General features: G+C 36.9%; 3 protein-coding genes across 4 annotated transcripts in view; 1 reads left to right on the top strand and 2 right to left on the bottom strand.

The window, feature by feature from the left end:
- LOC110164222 (complement factor H-like) overlaps positions 1 to 9,937 on the bottom strand; it is a 43,759-nt gene extending 33,822 nt beyond the window's left edge. Inside the window, exons 1-5 of the mRNA XM_055164757.1 lie at positions 9,792 to 9,937; positions 7,884 to 8,066; positions 5,240 to 5,345; positions 2,354 to 2,430; positions 1,819 to 2,001 (exon numbers count right to left, since the gene is read on the bottom strand). Coding sequence (XP_055020732.1) covers positions 1,819 to 2,001; positions 2,354 to 2,430; positions 5,240 to 5,345; positions 7,884 to 8,066; positions 9,792 to 9,861 — 619 coding nt within the window. The 5' untranslated portion in view covers positions 9,862 to 9,937. The remainder of the gene's footprint in view (positions 1 to 1,818; positions 2,002 to 2,353; positions 2,431 to 5,239; positions 5,346 to 7,883; positions 8,067 to 9,791) is intronic.
- Positions 9,938 to 11,455: 1,518 nt separating this feature from the next.
- On the top strand, positions 11,456 to 13,540 carry ncbp2as2 (NCBP2 antisense 2 (head to head)). 2 transcript variants are annotated; one of them, XM_020929263.2, is made up of 3 exons: positions 11,456 to 11,562; positions 11,665 to 11,797; positions 13,133 to 13,540. In XM_020929263.2, the coding sequence occupies exons 2-3, from the start codon at positions 11,756 to 11,758 to the stop codon at positions 13,394 to 13,396; spliced, it is 306 nt and encodes a 101-aa protein (XP_020784922.1). In that variant the 5' UTR covers positions 11,456 to 11,562; positions 11,665 to 11,755; the 3' UTR covers positions 13,397 to 13,540. The 2 variants fall into 2 exon arrangements, with proteins under 2 accessions (XP_020784922.1, XP_055020640.1); XM_055164665.1 differs by having other exon boundaries at positions 11,504 to 11,535.
- A 653-nt stretch (positions 13,541 to 14,193) lies between these two features.
- Positions 14,194 to 18,708, bottom strand: part of meltf (melanotransferrin) — a 29,727-nt gene continuing 25,212 nt past the window's right edge. The window contains 1 exon segment of the mRNA XM_055164864.1: positions 14,194 to 16,719. Coding sequence (XP_055020839.1) covers positions 16,655 to 16,719 — 65 coding nt within the window. The 3' untranslated portion in view covers positions 14,194 to 16,654.

Consider the following 18,708-nt stretch of genomic DNA (forward strand, 5'->3'; position numbering starts at 1 on the left):
AGATAATAATAAAATAAATAATAATAAAATAATATATATTTTTAGCTTATTCATTTCCACAGCTATTTGAGACAAAAGCTGCTTTAAATTATCCCCTGTATTTGTCTGTATTTTTTAGTACACAAACGCCTACTATTTGATGTAAAACTATGATGAATATTTACCACGGGTACCAAACCAGGTCAAAATTAGACAGATATGAAAACCCCCAAAAGTTATATGCAAAGTAATTACACACACACGTGCACACACACACACACACACACACACACACACACACACACACACACACACACACACACACACACACACACACACACACAAACTACAGAATAAACAATATAATAATGATTATGGATACTGTGTTAAAGGGCCAATATTTTCTGATCATTTCTGATTGTGATGTCACATGACACAGGAAGTGCTCCATACACCTTCACTAGAATCATTTGGATGATTTCAGCCCTGGTATTACTACTGAACTAAAAGTAAAAAGGAGTTGTTAAAGGGACTGTCAGATTTTTGGACATAGGATCTCATTTCCTAGTGAGCCAGTGTTGGAGATATGTGGAGACACTTTTTGAAATATCCTATCCAGTCCTTGTATTTGCAGAGGTCGCTGGTGCTAGGCTAGTGTCAATGGCCATAGTTATCCTGCCACTAAAAACAGTCTTACCCACTCCACAAAACACCCAAAGCAAATCTATTATTACACCAGACTGTCCATCTAAATGTTTATGTCAAGAGAATAATTGTAGAAGTAAAACAAACCTTGCATTTGAAGGATTTTTGTCTGAGCAGCAAGCCCTGGACTTTCAAAATGGCCATGCATTCAAGTCAATGGGCTGAGCTCAATGGCGCCAGATTCCAGACTGGCCTTTAGCCCATCTAGGTACTTCCGGCGGCTCTCGGCCAATTGAGCATGTGCAGTAGTGCTCTTTTCTCCTGCTGGCACACATGAATGCACGTGAGCGCATGCACAGAGCGAGGTCTCATGTATCACGTTATCACTTTGACCAGTCAGAGCAAGAGGAGCAGAGTGAAGCAAAGCAAAGCCAGAACTAACGATTAAAGCGTTTTTTAAGACAACTGAAGGGTTTTGAGCTGAGAATAAGTTTATGATTTAAATAACTAAACATTGCCACAAAATCCGACATGTCAGCCGAACACGAGCAGTTTGTGATTACATTGCGCTCTATGAGAAAAATCCTGTCTCAGCCCAGAGCATTTTTTCCGCTGAAGTACCAGTGAGTGTCACTACGCCAACTGGATGCACCTACAAGCAGCAACACCTTCCAGTTATTTTAATAGATCCATGCTGAGCAGCACCAAGTTTTACTTCCTGTTAGAAAGCTTGGCAGCGGCGGACTGATATATGAGAAAATAGTCCCTCAACATGTGACGCAAGGTTAGTTTTATTTCAAACATTATTCTATCAACAAAGACATTTACATGGACAGTCTGGTGTAATAATAGAATTTTTCTTGGGGTGTTTTGTGGAGTGGGTAGTTTTAGTGGCAGGATAACTATGACCATTGACATGCACTAGCCTAGCCCCAGCGACCTCAATACAAAGGACTGGATGGAATATTTTAAAAAGTGTCTTCACAAATCTCCAACACTCTGGCTCACTAGGAAATGAGGTCCTATGCCCAAAATTCCAAATGTCCTTTTAACTTGAAAACTACCAATACATGACGTCTCAAGGTGGAACAGAACATTGTGAGATGTGGATAGCAAAAATGCAGTGTTAATTAAACACGTGTGAATGAAACAAAACACAACTTTTTGTGTAATGTAGGACCTTTGATATCTCACTTTTACATGATGGTTCTTTATCGCTCCATTGTCCACTTTCATCACAGAAGATCTGAGCTGGACCGTCTAGTATATATGAACGGTCTCTGCAGCTGAACTGGAGCACACTGCCAGTGGTCGGCTGGTCTATGTCCCCATTAACCATGACATTGTCAGACACAGTCAACGGCTGGCACGAAATCGCTAAGAGAAAAAAAAGTGCTTTAATTTGGTTACTGGTTATATTTGAGTATACATTTTGAAAGGTGCAATGTGTAACTTTTCTGGTGGAGGGTCTGTCAAATGCTTTTCTCCATGGAGATATTAATATTTTGTCTGGAATGTTTCACAGTGTGGTATTAAATCTTTCTATCTTCAGGGAAATAAAGCCAGACCAAGTTGCAGGTCAGATCTTTTTCTAGGTATTTTTGAGCTTATGAAACCACCTGTGATTTAGCATAATCATTACCAATAGTCATAATATTTAAAGTACATTTGTTTACCAGACTTTACCAGACTTTGTCCTTGCACTGTGTATTTTAGTTTTTTCTCTTACGTTCACACACTGGTAGATGGCCGTCCCAACCTCCTTGAAGACAGTCACGAGTGCTTGTTATACTGGTCATTTGGTAACTGTGAAAGACAAGCACATAATTTAACTGTAAAGGACTTCAACCCCACAACCAGTGTAACTTCATGGGAATCAAATGTTACAAAAAACAGCAGCCTGTAAAGTAGGGGTGGGTAATACTGACAAAAAAATCTGCCCTGGTTTAGTCCTTTGTTAGTACTTGTTTTGTCCTGGTTCAGTATGGTATGATTTTATTTTTAGTCCTGGTTTAGTCATGGTTTAGTCTTGTTTAATCCTGATTAAGTCCTGGTTTAGTCCTGGTTCAAACCTGGTTCAGTCCTGGACACATCTACAACCTGTCCAGTTTAGATTTGGTTAAGTCCTGGTTTTAGTCCAGGTTAGTCCTGGTTTGGTATGGTATGATTTTATTTTTAGTCCTGGTTTAATTATGGCTTAGTTCAGGTTCATGGTTCAGGTACAACCTGTCCAGTTTAGATTTGGTTCAGTCCTGGTTCAGTCCTGTTTGAGTCCTGTTTGAGTCCTGTTTGAGTCCTGTTTCAGTCCTGGTTCAGTCCTGGTTCAGTCCTGGTTCAGTTCTGTTTCATTCCTGTTTCAGTCCTTGTTCAGTCCTGGTTCAGTCCTGGTTCAGTCCTGTTTGAGTCCTGTTTGAGTCCTGGTTCAGTCCTGGTTCAGTCCTGGTTCAGTTCTGTTTCAGTCCTGGTTCAGTCCTGGTTCAGTCCCGTTTGAATCCTGGTTCAGTCCTGTTTGAATCCTGGTCCAGTCCTGGTTTAGCTGCTTGTTTCCTGTGAATGTTGGTTAATCCGCTTGTCTTGTTATTGACCAATGTCTGTTTCACTGTTTGATTTTCCAACTTTCTGTTGGTTAAATCAATGATCTTGGTGCCTAAAAATACACTGAATTAAATATTATCTGAATGAGGTTATTCTGTACTGAATGAGGTTATTCTGTACTGTGAAAATCGATCAAATATATAAGTATAATAATATATAAGTGCCCAGAAAAGATCCAGAATAGACACTTCTCCAATACTTCACACAGATGTGAGTCAGTGGTAATGAAGAGTGCATATACCTGCCATTCCTCTGAGCCATGAGGGAGGTTAATGTAAACTCTGTGATGTGCAATGTATTTGGTTCAAATTTGTTAGTAGCCTATAATAAAATGTAATTATTAACTTTTTAATGTTGATAATAATGTTAGTATTTTTCTAATTATGATCCATGTATTTTAATTCATAAGATTGGTGAAAAGTTAATCATGTATAATATTGGGGTCTCTTTGTTAGTGTATTGTTTTCCACTGCTGTGATTGAATGATTATTCTCAAGGGGGCAGTTCCTTAACTTATATAAGGGGAGCGAAAGGGGCTGGCCTCATACCTGAGGAAAGTCAGAGGGACCTAGATGTTGTGTTAATAAAAGAAAACCAAGAGTGAGACAGTGTGCGGGAGTCTTCTTGAAAAGGTTTTCAGTCTGGTCAGTGGTGAATCTACCTGTGGGCATGATTGACAGGTGGATTAGCCAATCAGAGGCATACATTGTCTGTCTGTATCCAAACAAATACGGCTACTTACAAAAAAAAGGATAAAAATATCTCAGGAGACTGAAAAGTATTGCTTATTATCACTAACTATCTCTATAAAACTATCTGAGGAGGGACAAATTTGTTTAAATCTGTCTCAATGCGTGATGGAGGGCGTGGGGACCAGACGGAAAGATCCCTCTGGTTGTCCAATGAGGTTCATCTGACATTCTGATAATTAATTTACATAGATTCTTTATTTAGACCAACGTTTCATTTGTTCTCATAGCTGACAGTTTGGACTGGTCATAGTGGTCTCCATCAGAGTGGTCACGTGATGTTATTGTGACGTGTCCACCGTGTGATTCTTCAGGACAGTGTCCCAGGTGTGTGTCAGTGCAACTGTCCCATCGTCCTGGTTTACTCTGTCACACCTGGGTTTAGACCTGGTTGAGTCCTGGTTCAGTGGTGATTTAGTCCTGGTTTAGTCCTGATTATGTCCTTGTTTAATTCTGTTTTAGTCCTGGTTCAGTTCTGGTTTGGTATGGTATGATTTTAATTTTAGTCCTAGCTTAGTCTTGGTTCAATTCAGGTTTAGTCCTGTTTTAGTTCTGGTTTAGTTCTGGTTTGGTATGGTATGATTATAATGTTAGTCCTGGTTTAGTCTTGGTTTAGTCCTGAGTTAGTCCTGGTTCAGTCCTGGTTTAGTCCTGATTTAGTCCTCGGTTCAGTCCTGGTTTAGTCTTGGTTAGTCTTGGTTTAGTCCTGATTTAGTCCTCGGTTCAGTCCTGGTTTAGTCTTGGTTAGTCTTGGTTTAGTCCTGGTTTAGTCCTTGGTTCAGTCGTAGTTTAGTCTTGGTTTAGTCTTGGTTCAGTCCTGGTTTAGTCCTGGTTTAGTCCAGGTTCAGTCCTGGGTTAGTCCTGGGTTAGTCCTGGTTTAGTCCTAGGTTAGTCCTGGTTTAGTCCTCCATTCAGTTGTGGTTTAGTCTTGGTTTAGTCATGGTTTAGTCCTGGTTTAGTCCTGGTTTAGTCCAGGTTCAGTCCTGGTTTAGTCCTGGTTTAGTCCAGGTTCAGTCCTGGTTTAGTCCAGGTTTAGTCCTGGGATACTGTCCTGAAGCAATCGAAGTGCAGCGGTAGGAAGACAGTGCCAAAACCAGTTTAAATCATAATAATATCATGTGAGGACTCAGAGGAAGACCGCGAGTTTAAATGGTCCTGGTTTGTGATGAAAACGACCTAAACCTTGGTCTAAAAAATAATCTATTAAAAATAGATAAAATGGCCATATCATTCTAGACTTGGACCAAAAGTGCACTAAAGTTTGTTCTTACCCCCTGTGGCAAGTGTACTGAACTTGGGATCCAAAAACATAGTCATCTCCTGAGACCAGTGAGAAATCGGCAAACTGGACGTCACCAGGATGGCCACAGGAAACCGCTTCAAACACACAAAGACAAAACACATTAAAGGTTTCAAAAATTAGTAAAACTCAAGTAAAAGAAAGAAAGAGTGACTTTGTAGACACACTTTATGATTTATGATTTGAGGTAAATGTAATTAAAAGCACAGAACATTCATTAATGGACAAGATCTGACATTTTCTAAAAGGATAAAGCTCAAAAATGTGAAAAACTAAGGCTGTGGTTTCACTTAACAAAGACCACATCAAAACTGGGACTGCACTGGGACTAAAGCAGGACTAAATCAGGACTAAAGCAGGACTAAAGCAGAACTAAACCAGGACTAAACCAGGACTAAAGCAGAACTAAACCAGGACTAAAGCAGGACTAAACCAGAACTAAGCCAGGACTAAAGTAGGACTAAACCAGAACTAAAGTAGGACTAAACCAGGACTAAAACAGGAATAAACCAGAACTAAGTAGGACTAAACCAGGACTAAAACAGGAATAAAACAGGACTAAAGTAGGACTAAAGCAGGACAAAGCAGAACTAAAGCAGAACTAAACCAGGACTAAACCAGGACTAAACCATGACTAAACCAGGACTAAACCAGGACTAAAGTAGGACTAAAGTAGGACTAAACCAGGACTAAAACAGGATTAAACCAGGACCAAAGTAGGACTAAACTAGGGCTAGAATGGGATCAAACCAAATCTATATTAAACCAGGACAAGAATGAAGTTAATAATATCTGATGGAGCAGTGCAAGAAACTCAAGTGTTCATATCATTAAATATTCCCAACGTACTATTTTTGTCACTTGTGACTTTAAAATGGACATAGTTCCAAATAGGAAATGAGCACGCTTCTGGCTCCATCGGCTCCAGTTGACTTTACAGTGAAAAACGTCACACTCTACATGATCCTGGTGTTTTTATTTCACTATTTTGTCAGTAAATAAATACCTACTCCTGATATGGAACTGCTAGCCTCTGTGAGCTTCATTTGACTGGAGCTGAACGCTATGGGTGATTCCACACTCTCTTAGTCCACTTTTTTATACAGGCTATGATGGAATGTAGTAAAACAAAAAATAAACTCAAAATAACCCAATTTTTACAAGTGCCACCCTTTGCTTTGACCACGGGGTGCAGTTTATTGTCGGCATTTCTTGACCCTGACATGGCACAGCTGTGAAGTGAAAACCATTTCAGGCATCAAGAAATTCCCTGAGAGAAGGTCAAGAGTTTGTAGTGCTGTCAACAAAGCAAAGGGTGGATACTGTGAGGGTCTGAATATAAAACTGAATAAAACATTTAGTCATTTAACTTTTGTTCTTCACTACATAATTCCATATAACTTGTATCATATTTAATCTTCCTCTGTATTCTTTTTCTGTATGTACTGTATTTTTCGAACTATAAGTCACAATTAAAATCCTTAAAAAATCGACAGTGCGCCTTATGTCTTAATTCTGGTTGTGCTTACTGACCTCGAACGGATTTTATGTGGTACACAGCGCTCAAAAATCTGTCAAAATATTTTAGTACTTCTTTGGTAAACTACGAAGTGATGGATTGTCGAACAGCACAGCTAGCTTTTAAGTTTTGTTTCTGTAAAACGTAAACAAATGTGGCAAAGCTGCATTAAACACATTATTATTCAATGTATATTTAAGTCATCCTGGTTGGAAATAAAAAACAAACTTATATGATCCACCCACATTCACATTCATAACACGTTCACCAAGACAGGGAGGCAACGCCGGGCGAGTTACGCCACAATCTGCCAATGGATCACGGACGCCTGGGCTAAGGATCAATCTCAAGTGTTGTCTGTTTGTTTCACTTAATGTGCCTTATAATCTGGTGCACTTTATGTATGAAAATAGACAAGAGAATTCAACATTATTGATACTGCACATTATAATCCAGTGCACCTTATAGTCTGAAAAATACTACTTTTTTTGGACTATAAGGAGAAAAATAGTAACCTTATAATCGACTTTCTATAAAAGCTTACCACTTTCTAAAATATAGAGAGAGGTAAGAGTAGCAGCCAAAACTTGCCCTGTGCAAGGTCTGCTATGGCTGCAGCGTGTGTGGTGTCTCGGACGTGTCTTCCATAAAAAGAGTCCAAATACTGTGTTCCTCAATATTTATTGGCGTACCTTCTAGCCATCCAAAAATACACAGATTCAGCACTCAATAGATCACGCTCAAAAGACTGTATACCTTCACGGTGCAACACTTGTGTGCACATTTTCCTCCCCTTTTATAGGGCAAGTACTTGCATAAATGACAAATAGCGCCTCACAGTGGCAGGAGGTACAGACATGTAATAAGGCTCCAACACTAAGCTTGAAGAAAAAAATACATTGACAAAGTGGTTGTGTCCAAACTGACTGGTGTTGTATAGAAGTAGTAAAAGTATGGTGTTGGAAAATTACTCAGAGAAGTAGAATAGGGTATTTGAGTAAAATACTGCAATAAAGTAAAATACTGCAATAGACCCTTAAGGAAAAGGGAATCATATAAAATACTAGTATAGATTTCACAACATGTTTCTACTCACGACTGCAGTTGTCTCCATGCTTATGCCACCCGTCTTCGGTGCAGATGAGTTTGAAGAAGCCCCTGAAGCCAACTTTACAGTGCACTCTCACGGTGTCTCCCTTGGCATAACGCTGCTTCAAACGACTTAAGTCAAAATTGTCATCAAAATAATCACGTCGTTTAAAATTCTCCACTGTACAGTCTAGAGGTAAATGGCAAAGACGAAGCAAGGAAGGTTAGAAAATTTGTACAGAACAATTCAAACATAAAGTAATTCAAAGTGTTTTACAGAATAAGAAAAATACTGAAATCACAATACAAACAAATCAAAACATAAATAATCATGAAATTCATATTAAAAGAGAAGAGAGAAGAGTGCGAAAATCAAATGATTGCTTTAGATTTTGCTTGACTTGGCTCGATTTGTAATTTTTCTACCAAACATTACGATTTGCAATGTATGTTTTAGTAATAGGATTCTGTTCAGAGTTTACGAAATGGAGGCAGCTGGAGGCAAAAGTGAACTGGAATGTAATGGGATTTCGATGGGAAAACCTGGATTAACCTTAGAATATCGCAAAATATGAAAAGTCAATGAAAATTTGGAGAATAAAAATGTCAGAGCCTGGTTTAAAAACATTTTACAGTCAATTGTGTTTTACGTTATTTGGAAAACTCCAGATTTATAGGTTTTACTGGACAAATTCTCACAGAAAAATTGAGCCCACTACAGTTTATGCATTTCATCTTAAATTACAGTTTTTGTGAAGCTCAAATAGCATTTTGAGGTTAGAGAATAGTATTTTTCCATCCTTCTTAACAGAGAAGTAAATTAATTAATATGGTGCATAGAAGTAGTAAAAGTATGGTGTTGGAAAAGGATTCAGAGAAGTAGAATTGTGTAAAAATACTACAATAAACTAAAGTACCATTTAAAAACATAAGGAAAAACACATTTGTAGTTGTCTCCACGCTTAAACCACTGTTAAACCACCATGAAGAGAAGTAAATTCATAAATATGGGTAGCTTGGAAATTCAAAAGTGTTGTTTATTTTTTATTCTAATGTTACAAAACCATTAACATTTACATCTGTTAATCAGTTAATCCTTGAAAATACATTATGTCTGCTTCACTTTGCCTCCAGTTGCCTCTTTTCTAAAGTTTTGAACATTCTGATAACAGGAGATTTTAAAGCATCTTCATCATAATTCATAATTTTGGGGGTCATCTTGGGTACTTTTTCTTTGTACTATGATAGATTTGAGCTGAAAAGAGTTGAATAAATAACTTTTATGATTCAATACTGTGATGTGCCAAGTTATACCCTTATTTGGAAGTTTACAGCATACGCATTTTGAGAAAATTTATAAACTATACACGCAATATTCCAACATTAACAATTATGGCAATATTTAATAATAATATTTTGTTTACTCTGTAACACTTTGTAACAACTACATGGTAAAAAGCATGAAGAATGATTTAAATCTTAATGAACTAATTGTTTATTTAGAACTGTGTTTCGTCTAGTGAGCAGCCTTAGGTGGTTCTTGGGCAGCTCTTCTGTTTGCTGTTTGTGGGTTTTCCTAATTTACAGCTCATATTATCCACTTTTCTGTCCTTTGTGTGTTTAGAACTACAGCGGAAATTATGCAGTCCACTTTTAGACCTGGTTTAGATCTCATGGCACTCAGAAAACTAAATATTTTCTTAGTGTGAAAAGTTTGAGAGCCACTTTTTTTTTCAGGTGAGCCTTTTGTATATGTATTTAGTGGCGGTCGTCTTTCTTCATTGTAAGTATATAAATAGTATAAATAAGTATATAGATGGTGTAGTTATTATAAAGTGTTACCCACTCCGTTATCGGCTTATTCAAATATTACTGACATATAAAAAAGAGCAAATATTAGTTATTTTTGTCTTACCTTGAGCATACACAATGGTCAGTAAATACATCCATAACAGGAGCCCCCAGACGTGGTTTAACACATGCATTTTCTCGTCATCAAAAACAAGGACTGAAATGTCTCAAAGCAGACGCCTCGACTGGACTCTGCAAAAATAAACCGAGGGATGGGTAATTGCTCAATTTTTTTTTTTTACGCAATGCTCCACTCATTCAAATAGACAGGAAGCAGAGAAGTGGACCAAAGCAGAATTAGCAGAGATGTTAGTGCAGAACTTCATTTTTTGGTTTATTTTGGTTTAGTTTTTTTTTTCAATAAAATGTAGCTTCTTAAATGCATTTTGATAGGCATTACCGTAAATGTAAAACTATATTTGCATAGTTTTGAAATAGCTACAGTCAGACGACTATTCCAGTAAGGGTTTGTTTGTGTTCGAGTAATGATTGTCAAAAATCCATTAGATAAATAAACTGCAGAACTTTAAAATCTGCGCAGAGATAAAGTGATGGGTAGAGTAGCCAAAATTGTACTCAAGTACTCAAACTAATATTACTCAAGTAGTGGTCTAAATAGGAGTAAAAAAAAGCATTTGAGGGAAACTTATATTCAAGTAAGTAATTTAAAGAGTTACTGTAACATCTGATTTATAATTATTATAAGCTAATTTAATTAAAGTTTGGTATTTTCAAAGATAAATAAAAATGAGAAAAACTAAATCATATCTGAAGGAGCAGTGCAAGAAACACAAATGTTCAAACTTCATGTCAACATAACGGTTTTGTTACTTGTAGAGTTACTCACAGTGGGAAGAGGAACCAAAACTGTGATACTTAAAAATATATATTACTGAAGTAGGAGTAAAACTACGCTGCTAGAAAAGTACTTTGAAAAGTGCAATTTCTTGAAAAAGTTACTCATGTAAAAGTAATTGAGTACTATCTACCTGTGGCAGCATCAAACATACTTACCTTATACTTATTCACCTAGCCTAGTCATAGTGTTTTTATTTCTAAACAGTATCTCAAAAACATGCATTCTCACTACATGTGGGCCCACTTCTCCATCTGAAAAGATACTTTGTGCACATTTAAACATATAGAAAAAAAACTCTGGAGATAATGCAATATTGAAAGCACAAAATGCACTAGTCTCTTAATTTCCAGTACATGTTATTCTCAGTTAGATAACATCCGATGAAGCAATGTGTAAAAACATGCCCCAGTCTAAAATAAACAAAAACAGAGCCAATTACAGAGGAATGTCTGCCAGACTAAAATGTAAGATCCTGATTCCTGATGTCCGCAGTGGTTGGGAAAACATGCAAATTATTATTATTATTATTATTATTATTATTGTTATTATTATTATTGATTTTATTTATTTATTTATCTATTTATTAATTTTTTGTCATCATCACTATAATTAAATCAAGAAAATAATAATATCTATATGTAATTATTGAGAATATATTACTCCATTTGCTAAACAGATTTATTTGGCTAGAACTCGACTTAAAAGGTACACAAAAGCCCACTTTACTTACTTGATACAAAAATGTCAGGCTAGCCTCTCGTTTCACTTGAATCTCTGTCATCTCAAATATTAGCCAGCAATGACTAAACTAAACTTTAAAAATGTTTGTATGTTTTGGGGTTGTACATCAGAAGATGGCGCCATTACATTTCCAAATAGTAAATATACAAAAAGGAAGCAGGGGGCGCTATGCTTCAGGAAACAAGCGGAAGTAGGCTCATGTCATTAGGTAATAGTTAACAGTGACCTGTCCGAGGTAAAAAAGAGATATTTTAACTTATTGTATTATTCAAGTGTGGTCTGATTAACGGTTCTATCACTGATTAATTTGTTGTCTTGTCTGTCTTTGTGTTTTCAGCGGGAAAACATTGTAGGACTTCACGTTTGACTGGCAAAGCTAACCACTAAGCTAGCACGCAAGCTAACAGAGCTAAGTTTGACTGTAAACAATGCTGGGTCGTATGCTCTACTCGCTCTTGAACAACCTCCAGGTAGGAATGTCACGATTAGTAGGTTAATCGAGAATACTTGTTTTTCAGGCTACAATATTATAGTAAGAGCAAAAAAATAATAATGATCGTGACTGTTATAGAGGCAAAACAAACTGCAGAAGTCTTTTCCATTCAATACATTTCCAGACACTCCTGGTTGTGAGCTCTGTGTTCCTGTGTTCCCCGTCCCAGCAGATTTATCCAAAAACTGTCCCAGATGTCCCTACTATTGACCAATTTGATCCCCGCCAATAGTAAAGAGGGCATACATTGTCATTTGATTAAATCCAGGAAAATGTGCTTGAAAATGACCAGAACACAAACAAAATGTGCTCTGTTGCACTGACTTCAATATTATATATATACATATATACATATATATATATATATATATATATACAGACTGACTCACATTTTAGTCATGTATTAGTCATGAGTGGACCCAGTGCATAAAATTGTACTTAATTACACACTTTTTTCACATTTAAAGTGCTGTTTATCTGGTTGTTTATGTCATGTAACTTTATCGCTCAGAAAGTTTGATTTCATAAACCAGGGCTCATATTGTAAGAGGTGGTAGAGTAGCCAAAAATTGTACTGAAGTAAGAGTAATGTTACTTCAAAATAATATGTGTAAAATCCCTCAGTCGTCCAGGTAGAATCCATGACAAAGGAGAAATTCAGTTTGTCAACTGGACAAATGTTTTTTTTTGTTTGAATGTGTTTCGCAGCTCATCCAAAGTGCTTCTTCAGTTCTGGGAAGCAGCTTGGATGAGCTGCGAAACACATTCAACCAAAATCAATTTTGCCCAGTTGACAAACTGAATTTCTCCTTTGCCACTTCAAAATCATATTACTCAAGTATAAGTACACAGTAGTGGTCCAAGAAAGAGTAAAAACTGAGAAAAATGACTACTCAAGTAAGAATAACTTTCAGAGTAACTGTCGGGATGTAACATCTGATGATTTATAATTTGAAGTTAATGTAGTTTGAAAGACAAACAACAAAACATGCAAAATCTGGTATTTTCTGGTAGGAGCTGTGCAAGAAATACAGATGTTCAGATTGTCAACATAAAAATGTTGTCTCTTGTAGACTTACTCACAGTAGAAAGAAAAGGCAACTGTTTACTCAAGTAAGAGTACTATTACTTCAATAAATAGTAAATATAACTGAGTATTATCCACATCTGCATACTTTAACATATTCAATAATGTAAATGAAGAAAATGAAGGATTTTACTGTTGTTTGGTCATGAATCATCATTGAATTGTGGTGATTTTTTTTCCTCACAATAACTGCAAAGCTTACATTTGTTATTGTGACACCTGCAGGTGGTGGAAAAGTTGGCAGAGTCTCGTCCCATTCGCAGAGCTGCTCAGATCACGGCCTATGCCATCACCAAAGCCCAGATCGCGGGGCAGGATGCGACCAGGCGGGTGCTCCGGTCCGAGACGCTGAAGCAGGTGCGACAGGAGGCCGGTCAGGTGCCACGGGACATTGGGCAGGTGGGCTCCCGTCTCAAGAGAGTGGGAGACACGTTCATAAACGAGGTGAAAGAGGGGCTAAAGGATGGTTCCAGGCACATCAAGAAATAAGGAGATCTATATGGACAAGTGACTGTGATTACATGCTGTCCTGTGGCAGTGTGACTGGACACAACAAAATCTATGTTTCACTGTTTGGGGGATACTAATTTATATAAAAGATTTATAATTTTAATAAAGGAAGGTGGAATCATGTCTCATGGTACTTGTTGTTCTTTGCATGTAAGATTAGGGTACTATATTTTTATAACTTAATTTCAAATGTAACTATTGTATTTTCACATGGGGTTTAGCTGATAAAATAGACTTATTTTATATTTTTACTGTGATACTGATATGAAGTTGTCTTAACCTTTTTTTTTAGGGTTAGGGTTAGTGTTAGTTTTTTTTTTTTTTTTTACTATTTCTGATGGTCCAAAGAGAGAGGAATAACTAAAAATAATTCTTATCCTGGTATCTGATCATAATCTCTAGGGTCTCAAGCATGTAAATTACCTTTTCCGATCTATACATTTTATATTTGTTGTTTAATTCAAAAATATGAAAGCATCTTTTTATGTTGTTCAAGACTAGGTCTACCAATACCATCAAAATATGTGCTGGTATAATTTAAGTATTAGGTTATTCATACTTTTTGCCCAAATTATTCATTTACTAAAATCTAGATTGTCTATCAAATGGCACATTAGCATTGAAACTATTTGTTCACTTACACCTGTTCACCTGTTGAATATTGATGTGAAGTTAATCAGGTTAAATTAACCAAGGGAGATACTAATGTACTAATGTATTGTATCATACTGTTTATCACTTTTGAAACTAACAAGTGACTCAAGACATGAGTTGCAATATATTTATTTCAAAGAGCTCACAGTAGTTTCCATAATACTTTTGCAGACGCACTGGCCTGGCAACTAAATATTAGTCAGATCAAATCATTTCAAAAAAGAAACAGAGAAGGCATTGATCTCTGACAGAATGAGTCAGTACATATACACTGATATGGCAGCTGAACTTCATATAAAAATATAGTATCTCTTAACATGGAAAAGATGCACATAATCAAGTTTTAAAGTCAAATCACTCACGTTACTTAAAGATGCGTTGAATATCTTTTCTGATGGAGGGAATGTCACCTGCTTTTCTCCATGAAAATGTTATTGCTTTGTTTATAATGTTTCACAGTGTAATATTAAACCTTTCTATCTTCATGGAGATCAAACTAGACCAAGTTACAGATCAGATCTGTGGAGAGGGGAACCCACTCACAGTCAGAATGTCTGTTTTTCTGTTATTGTATAAATGTAAAGTAGAGTTGTTTAATGTCATACTGTGGAACGTTCCAGGCAGAGCAATGACCGCTCCATAGAAACAAGCAGGTGGCAGACCCTCCACCAGAAAAGTTACACAGTGCACCTTTAAATCATAAGAAAACTGCATTACAATACATTAACGTCGTATTGATTCTTTGAAAGAAATGACAAGAATTCGCCTCAAATCTCAGCTGAATGTCTGGTTGGAAAATGTGTAGGCTTCCGCGCTGAACAATTCTGGCACAAGCTGTGTTTTAAATGTGTTAATTTGGTTTAAATGGTTTCTAAAGAGTAGTAATGTCCAATGTGGTCGGCCAGCCAGCACCACACTGTAATCACTACTGTATTAGAAACTATGAAACTGTAATACTTGGAACCTCAACTTTCTATGAAGGAAATAATGGTTGGATTTTAAAGTTTTTTGGCAAATGTGGAAAAATAGGTTAGAAGATAGGGTATTGCTTTACTAGAACTGCATTACTGATACTTTGCAGTGATATCACACTGAGGGGGAGTGCATGTATGTCTATGGTGGAATGTTCATCTGTTACCATGGTGACACAATGCTCACATTAGTTATGAGCTGTAAGTTTTAAGATAGTCTGAAAACTCAAGAAAAAAACAACAAAACAAATGGATTTAAAGAGCACATTTTCAGGAGCCTGTGATCACTACGAGCGTTCATGGAGTTTGATTTTCAACAAAAAGATAAGAGTGACTAACTGAAAAACTGTTGGCAAACGCAAGCTAGATTGCGACTGTGATGTTATTTGAGAGGGACTTGTTTTACAGCACAAAATAAGCTCGCCTGCTGTAGTTCTAGTCAAGTCAGCTCTTTATGGTCAGACTGTGTCAAAACAAAGCTCAGATTAAAGTCTAACTTGAGTAACAGAGCCTCAGACAGAGCAGTGCCACCAGTTAGCATCACACCCTCGAGGAATGTTGACGGCATGAGGTGCAAAGTATCAGAAGCGATCTTTAAAATGTGGATGGGGTCTAACGTAGTAATGTAGAGGAGGGTTAACCACTCTGCCATTGTGCACGCAGCTTAGTATTACATAAACGGATTTTTTTATGATGCATTTTTAAAGGTGACTGTGTAACGTTTCTGGTGGAGGGTCCACCATTTTGCCATGATTATTCTATAGTGTGGAAATAAACTTGGTAATCTCAATGGAGACAGGTTAACGGTCAGATCTATGGAGAAGCAAGCCTATGCATGTTAAGAATTCATGTTTTTTAAGGGGATTTTGAGCTATAAAACGCCTGTAATTGGAGAGAACATTCCAGACAAGCAAGAAGCGGACCCTCCACCTTTGAAGTTACATAATGCACCTGTAGGATAAAACTAATTCCGGTTATGAAGTCAGTTTAAGTTGAAGCGGACGTGAGGAAAATGTAACAAGCGGGAGCATACGCACTGATATGGCTGCCCGCTGTCTGTAAACAAAAAAAAATCCACAACTCTCCACTTCAAATTCACCCAAACCGACCAGGAATTATTTACAATGCAGTGTTTCCCAGGGACTGAGATTATGGTGGCACAAACAACCGTTATTTGAATAATGTGAAGCTCAACAGTCATCGCCCACCTCTTCATTCCCATTTGTTTTTCCCATAGACTTTCGGAAAAACAAATTTAAAAGCTTGAAAGCTTGCTCACCTCAAATCAGCTCTGTGGAAACAGTACAAAATTGGGTCTGTCACGTTAAATACTACATAATAATAAGATAAATTCAAGTTACTTTTGTATGATTTTGATAATATAACAAGTAAAAAGTATAATTTGTCATTTTTAGATTTGTCGTTTTAGACTATGGGAGGACCACCGTAGTCTCCTGTATTAAAGGGAAACACTGCATTGTTTATCAGAATAAATTACGCCAGATAACGTTGTGAATCATTAAAATTATTGTGTGTTCTGATGATTTTGAAGTTAAAGATGAGGTGAGGTACAGATGTCGGTGGTTGCAGATTTGAGGAGGATCTCCGAAGGTTACATCTTGTTGCAGATTCCAGTGACGAGCAGAGCCAGCAGCAGCAGCCACACGGACGACATAGCTTCAAAAAAGACAAAGACAAATATTTAAGATGCTGTATGTGACTTTTCTTACGTCAGCCACTTTCTCGTCTCCATGGAAATGTAATTGCTTTGCCTGGAATGTTCCACAGTATGGCATTAAACCTCTATTTTGACAAAGACAAAAAGGTGACACGACAAGGCCATGTAACAGTGCAGATCAGAAGAGAGAGAAGAATGCATGTTTTTCAAGGTGTTTCAATAAAGGAAAGATAGACAAATTTAATTTAATGGAACCAGTGTTGTAACATGGTCTGGTTTGGTTTCCATGAAGATAGAAAGGTTTAATGCCATACTATGAATCATTCCAGACAAAGCAATAACATCTCCATGGAGAAAAGCATTTGACAGACCCACCGCCAGAAAAGTTACACAATGCATCTTTAAGAACGCTGTACTCTGACTCTGACATTTTAAAGCAGGAATGCAGTATTCTGTAGCTAAATACGTTTTTAAGTTGTAGTAGTGTGCTCCCTAGTGGTCACTGTGCAGCACTGCGCCTTGACTCCAGCACTTTGTTTAAATTCTAGTAAATCTGCTTACTTACTACAGAGAATCTACCTTTTATGTGATTTGACATTTAAAGGTCCTTTATTACACAAAATTGACTCTTGTGAGCTTTAAGTCAGGTTAGATCATTGTTACCTCCTTAAAACATACCCAGAGGTGTGTTTTGTTTCATTCACACATGTTTGAGTAATATTTTATTGTTAATCTGCTCAAAATACTCTGTTCCACAATGTGATGTCATGAAGCGGTAGTTTTCAGGTTCATTTGTTAAGTAGAGATCGATAATTCCAAGGTTGAAATCATCCAAATGATTCTAGTGAAGGTGGACGAAGTTTAAAAACACTGTGATGTCTAAGTAGAAGAGTCTAAATCTGCAGGGTTTGTGTGTTAAACATGTGTGAATGAAACAATACACGACTCCAGGTACACTACCGGACAAAAGTTTTAGAACAGCACACATTTTTTTACTATTTACTGTTGACCAAAATGTATTATAAACTTTTGATTCATTAAAGTGTCCACCTTTGCAGATATGTGTATGCCGGGATGTAATACTAACCGAAATATCATGATATTGTATTGTCAAAGTTCTTAGAATAATACCGTGGACCATCTTAATATATTGAATGACAAGTCTCTTTGGTTAAATGAAGAGTTATGTTGCAGCAATAGCTAAACAAAAGACAGAGGGAACTACATAGACCATGATCCTTTGCTCCATATCAGTGCAGACTACAAGAAGAAATAACAGTTCTAACAATTTTAAGTCTTATTTCTTTGGATTAAATCTTGTCAAGGCATTTTAAGAGGAAAAAGTACAATATTGACAGAGGCAGTTTTGTTAGTCTCCTCAAAATATCTCAATAAATATCATGCCGTGAGATGTATATTGTGAAAATATTGTACCAAGAGATTTGGATATTGTTAGATCCCTAATCATGAGCCTCCCCACCATATCATGAGCTTTCCCACAATATCGCAATAAATATCGTACCGTGAGGTTCATACCATGACGATATCGTACTGTGAGACTTGGATATTGTTACAACCCCAGATATAACAGCTGAACACACTCGTGGCTCATTCTTTTTACAACTAAAATCAAATATTGTTCAGACGTAGCCTCGTGTGAGAACAGCAAATGGATCACCCAAGAATGTGTTGGTAATGTTTTTACTTTTTAATAGTAATATGTGATTGGATGACTGGATTTTGATTTATAAAATGACCAAAACTTTTAATTCTGTGGGTGGACAGATTGTTTTGAAGATATGACAAAAAGGTAAACTTCAAAATAAGCTATCATGTATTAGGGAAGGATACACTCCTGGTCAAAAGTTTTAGAACACCACACTTTTTCCAGTTTTTTACTGTTTTCTGGTTGACCAAAACATATTCTAAACTTTCATGAAAGTGTCCACTTTTGGTAGATATAACAGCTGAACACACTCGTGGCTCGT

The sequence above is a fragment of the Boleophthalmus pectinirostris genome, unplaced genomic scaffold (assembly GCF_026225935.1).
Source record: "Boleophthalmus pectinirostris isolate CB_2022bp ecotype Guang Dong unplaced genomic scaffold, ASM2622593v1 HiC_scaffold_7, whole genome shotgun sequence".
NCBI lineage: Eukaryota > Metazoa > Chordata > Actinopteri > Gobiiformes > Gobiidae > Boleophthalmus > Boleophthalmus pectinirostris.

What these genes read in the sequence shown, in the direction of transcription:
- ncbp2as2 (XM_020929263.2), top strand. Translation starts at nt 11,756, where the DNA reads ATGCTGGGTCGTATGCTCTACTCGCTCTTGAACAACCTCCAG. An exon ending in CGCTCTTGAACAACCTCCAG is followed by an intron (nt 11,798 to 13,132) that starts GTAGGAATGTCA and finishes TGACACCTGCAG; the next exon opens with GTGGTGGAAAAGTTGGCAGA.